This window comes from Propithecus coquereli, unplaced genomic scaffold (genome assembly GCF_000956105.1).
Source record: "Propithecus coquereli isolate 6110/MARCELLA unplaced genomic scaffold, Pcoq_1.0 Scaffold113, whole genome shotgun sequence".
In the NCBI taxonomy this organism is placed as follows: Eukaryota; Metazoa; Chordata; class Mammalia; order Primates; family Indriidae; genus Propithecus; species Propithecus coquereli.
Genome location: NW_012135303.1, coordinates 1,844,900 through 1,849,732, shown reverse-complemented (window position 1 = coordinate 1,849,732; position 4,833 = coordinate 1,844,900). Strand labels below are relative to the sequence as shown.

Genomic DNA, 4,833 nt, shown 5'->3' with positions numbered 1-4,833 from the left:
TGTATTATTAAATAATATATACATGTAATATGGGGTGTGGGGGGTACATATGTAAAGATTGATTTGTTCAAATATATTGTTAAACCTGTCTTCAATAAATAGGTTTTAAACCTATCTTCAGGATACAGTTTGTGACTAGGATACAAGAAATACATTATTTTCTGAATCCGTTTTCATTTATCAGCCAGACTCACAGCTTGCTTTGTATTGTTCCTCTCATCAACTGAACCTGTTCTTTCCAGTAAGTGAGCGATCTTAAACATTTTTATCACCCTCAACAAATATCCATTCTCAATATTCTTTTTGCCTAATTCATATATTGCATATACTCAGCATTTGATTTGTTTCAGACTTGACCCCATCCAGAACATTGTTCCCTAGAGTTTTCCTGTATTTATCAAAGTTGTGGTGGTGCTTTTCCTGATGACGTTAGGCAACAATATAGTGTTATCAGTCGTCATTTCAATATTATTTAAAATGTGGGCTACAGACTTCTTTAATTTAAATCTAGCATCTTCTGGGCCAGTGGTTCTTAATGGAGATTGCAGATCAGATTTCTCCATGGAGTTTTATAAATATGCAAATGTCTAGGCACTACTGTGGACTTTCTGAATCTCTTGACTTGATATTCTTGGTATGAAAAAAATTATGTCTCAGGATTATTATGTTATATCTTAAAATATTTTCCTATATAGAAATTATGTCCAAGTATTTTTATAAACCAGATCTAATATTCACAGGCTTATTTGAAAATAGGCCTAATCATTATCCTGAGAGACATTTTGTCTAAAATTTGTTTGGAATGACTTCATTATCTTTGTTTTGCATGCCTTAGAAACAACCAAATTTCCTTTCCATTGGTATTGTTCTTATCATGAACTCTCTTCAGACCTTTCACATTTGAAAATTATAACTAATATTTACCTCCAAAAATGTGTGTCAGTGAATGTTTTGCACGCTTGAATTGGCTAACATTTTTAAAGAATAGAAAGCATGAGTGACAAATGCTAAATTTAAAACATAGTATTAGATCTCTCGTAGCCTTGAAGCTTGTTATCAGAATTTTCATTTATGAGGCAGGAGGATCATTTGAGCCCAGGAGTTTAGTTTGAGCCCAGCCTAGACAACATAGCAAGACCTAGTATCAAAAAAAAAAAAAAGCGCTGGATAAATTCTCTATGTACTGCTTCTGATGACTTTGTAGGTACAGCCTCTTTATGGAAATAATCTTTAATTTTTCATAGGTATTATAGGGAATAAAGTATTAACATTTAAGATATTTAGGCATAAATTGGAAATGATTCCATTTTCTATGTTAAAAAATATAAGGCTAATGTAGAATATAGGAGTTATGTGATTTTCTTCAGTATAAGAACCTTTGTAAGAATGGCTATATTATCAGATACTTTTCTGATATATTGTAGTAATTCATCACACACATCTCCTTAGGTGATTATCTTACTGACATTTGTCACATGTGGATGATTTCTAAAAACGTTGGGATTTGGACTTATGAAGCTAATGGCTTTAGTGATAAGTAAAAGGACACATTCAACAGTATTTACCTTTATCTTAATGCCCATAATCTTATGAACTGAAAACTCAGTCTGTAATCCTAGCACTTTGGGAGGCAGAAGCAGGAGGATTGCTTGAGCTCAGGAGTTCAAGACCAGCCTGAGCAAGAGGGAGACCCCATGTGTACAAAAAATAGAAAAATTACCCAGGCATGGTGGTGCTCACCTGAAGTTCCAGCTACTTGGGAGGCTAAGGCAGGAGGATCATTTAAGCTCAGGAATTGGAGGTTGCAGTGAGCTTTGATGATACCACTGCACTCTAGTCCAGGTAACAGAGTGAGACTTTGTCTCAAAAAAAAGAAAGAAAGTCAGTCACGAATTCAGCATTTGTTTTTCATGGTACAGTTATCATATGTTTCCTTGGAAACTTAAGTTTTGCAAATATAACCATAATAATAACACAATTTTGTCATTTAAAAAATTACCCATTCATTTTTCAAAGTTGACTGTTTTTGGAGGGTGTGTATGTGTGTGTGTGTGTGTATGTGTGTGTGTGTGTGTGTGTTTTCACTTAGATTATGGCTGTCTACTTATTTAAATTTATTTATAACTATTTTTGAGTGTACAAGGTGATTAGCTGCTTATGTTACTATTATAATGTAGCACTGTAACGTGAGACTAAGAAAAATTAGAATCTAGGTGGGACTGAAAAAATTATATTTTCTTGATTAAAATATAAACTATTTTTAAAAAGAAATTCTATTGCCCCCTCTTCTTACTACTGCACTTGACTAGTCTTAAAAAAAAAGAAGAAAAAAAATCTTATTCCAATTGGACCTTTTAAAATTTTATTTTAGTAATATATCTTAACCTAAGGTATACTTAAAACTACAGGTACACTGGTAGTCAGTATACTAGTCACCATTAAAATGCTATTTTTGATGTTCTTTCTTGTGGTAACATTTTCCCACACTATATAAGCAATGTGTTTTATGCTTTAGTGGGGCTCAACCTATAAATTCATAAATGCTATTCTTGTATTTCAGAAGGGAAAAATACTTGTGTGTTATAGACATGATTATTTTGCTTTTCAGAATGGTAAAATTATATTAATCATTAAGCAGTTTAAGAAGTCATTCTGGTAGGAGGATATCAGTAGTCCAACTTAACTGAAAAAATTTCAGTCTCTTAGTTTTTTATAATAGGGATTAAAGAGAATAACTTTATTTCTTCCTTTGGAATTTTGATTCTTTTTCTTAGATAACTTTGTAGTGATTTCATTATAATAGTTTCTATACTCCTTCCAAAATTATGACATGTTAAAGTAGGTCTTACTGTTAAAGATCTTTTACATTTTGAACTGTTTTTATTCTGCTTTTTACTGCTCTCAAAGAATGTGATTCATAAACACCATTACTAAACGTTTTTGTGGCTAACTGCTTACTTTATAGTTAGCTTTACATAAGAAAACTACGTGGCTGGTCATTTCTACTTAGAAACTGTTAACAGGTATGGCTTTCCTTCCCCCAGCTGTTGCTTTTATGGACTTGGAGCAAAAAGTTTAGCAAAAAGTAATCAGATATCAAGCCAGACAGCCATTTTCTATCAGTTTCGTTGCTACAGAAATGAATCCATTAAGACAGAAAAATATCAAACATATTTAATTCATCTCTTGTCAGTTTTTCTAGGACTCAGATTAAATAGGACCATTCGAGTGTTGGACAGGGTGACAGTGACTTGAATGCACATATATGCACATAGCCAACTCAGTGGGGATAGCTGAAAATTCAGAATGACTGTTGGAAAAAAAGTTCATGGAAATTGTGCTGCTACTTAAATACTGAAGGAATTCAAAAAGTTGTGTATTTATTTTAAAATGTTCCTTCTCATTCTACTGGAATTGACCATGAAAAAGAATATTAAATAAGCCTTATTTATATCTAATTATTGACTGTCCAAACTGTGACTAGTGGATATTTGTATGCCCCAAAACAAGGTGTTTAAGTTGAGCAAGTTTTAGTCTTAATAAAGATATGTAAATAATTTTGATTAGTATTCTCATTATAATTAAGTTAATGTTTGGTGCAATACATTCTTTCCTTCTTCATCCTCTTAAAATTAAATATGTAAGATGTATGTTTTGTTTCATTACATTAAATACTATTTTTAAAAAATTCAGTGTGTGTATATCAGGTAATGTTTGATTTGTTTCTGTATAGCATGATTAAGGATAATAATTGAAAAATTTGCACTTTTTTTAGTCCCTTGGAAATTTATATTCTAACACTTTTTAAGAATGTACATTTATTTTGTACATAATAAATTAGCTTTGTATATGAAAATGGGTTTGAATCAAATAAAAGAATGATGTTACTTTCCTCAGTTGACTTGTAATTCTTAATTCATAATTTGGTTAGTACTTAGTCTTTGCTAAGTTATTTTGGTAGACAAGAGATTGGATATAGTATATGTTCAACAGAAAATTGCTGTTTCTTACATGAGCAGAGTTTCTTCTGTGGTCCTATGTGCACAAGATAAATATTACATCAATTGGCCAGTTTTGTCATCTATAACAACAAATATATAGCCTTTTGCTGTAAAGCCACCTCAAACACTGTTGCATTTTTTCCCTTAGCAAATTATCATATGCTATAAATCTCCGTTTGTAGTTAACCAAATAATACATTAGATTGGATTTTTTTAAACGTACTTCCTTTCATAATTAAAATCCTTTATCCATCAACTTTTGATAGTCCAGATGTTGACTTAATCCTTCTGTTTGTGTTAAAGTTAATAGAACCTAATCCATAATAAGACAATCCAAACTGTTCCAGATTCTTGCTTGAACTTTTGTCTCTAGATCCAGAATAACAAGAAAACAAAATGAACATTAACCTATATCTATTAGCACCATTTATTCACTGTACTACCTGTTATTGAAGATACTTCATTAGAATTGGAAACTTCCTGTATTAGTTCATCTGGTAAGATTTCTCAGTCACTGGATAATTAAAGCCAGGTTATTTACAAGCTTAATTAAGACTGCCCTGCTTTGTAAAGCAGGTCTGTAACACCATGTCAGACATCAAATAAATGTGTTTATTTCATACAATGATACTGGAGCCTATATTTTCCCATTGTATACAGTTGACTGACTCTTGAACAACTTAGGGTTTGAACTGTGCAGGTCCACTTATAAGCAGTTTTTTTTCAACCAAATTCGGATCTAAGATACAGTATTCACAGGATGTAAAACCTCATGTATTCAAGGCAGACTTTGAATATGCGGGTTCCACAGAGCCAACTGCAGTATGAGTGG

The 4,833-nt window shown here is 31.9% G+C and overlaps 1 protein-coding gene across 1 annotated transcript in view; it reads left to right on the top strand.

The window, feature by feature from the left end:
• Nucleotides 1-4,629, top strand: part of NBEAL1 (neurobeachin-like 1) — a 208,658-nt gene extending 204,029 nt beyond the window's left edge. Inside the window, exon 48 of the mRNA XM_012655033.1 lies at nt 4,375-4,629. Within this exon, the coding sequence (XP_012510487.1) occupies nt 4,375-4,408 (34 nt within the window). The 3' untranslated portion in view covers nt 4,409-4,629. The remainder of the gene's footprint in view (nt 1-4,374) is intronic.
• Nucleotides 4,630-4,833: the final 204 nt, after the last annotated feature.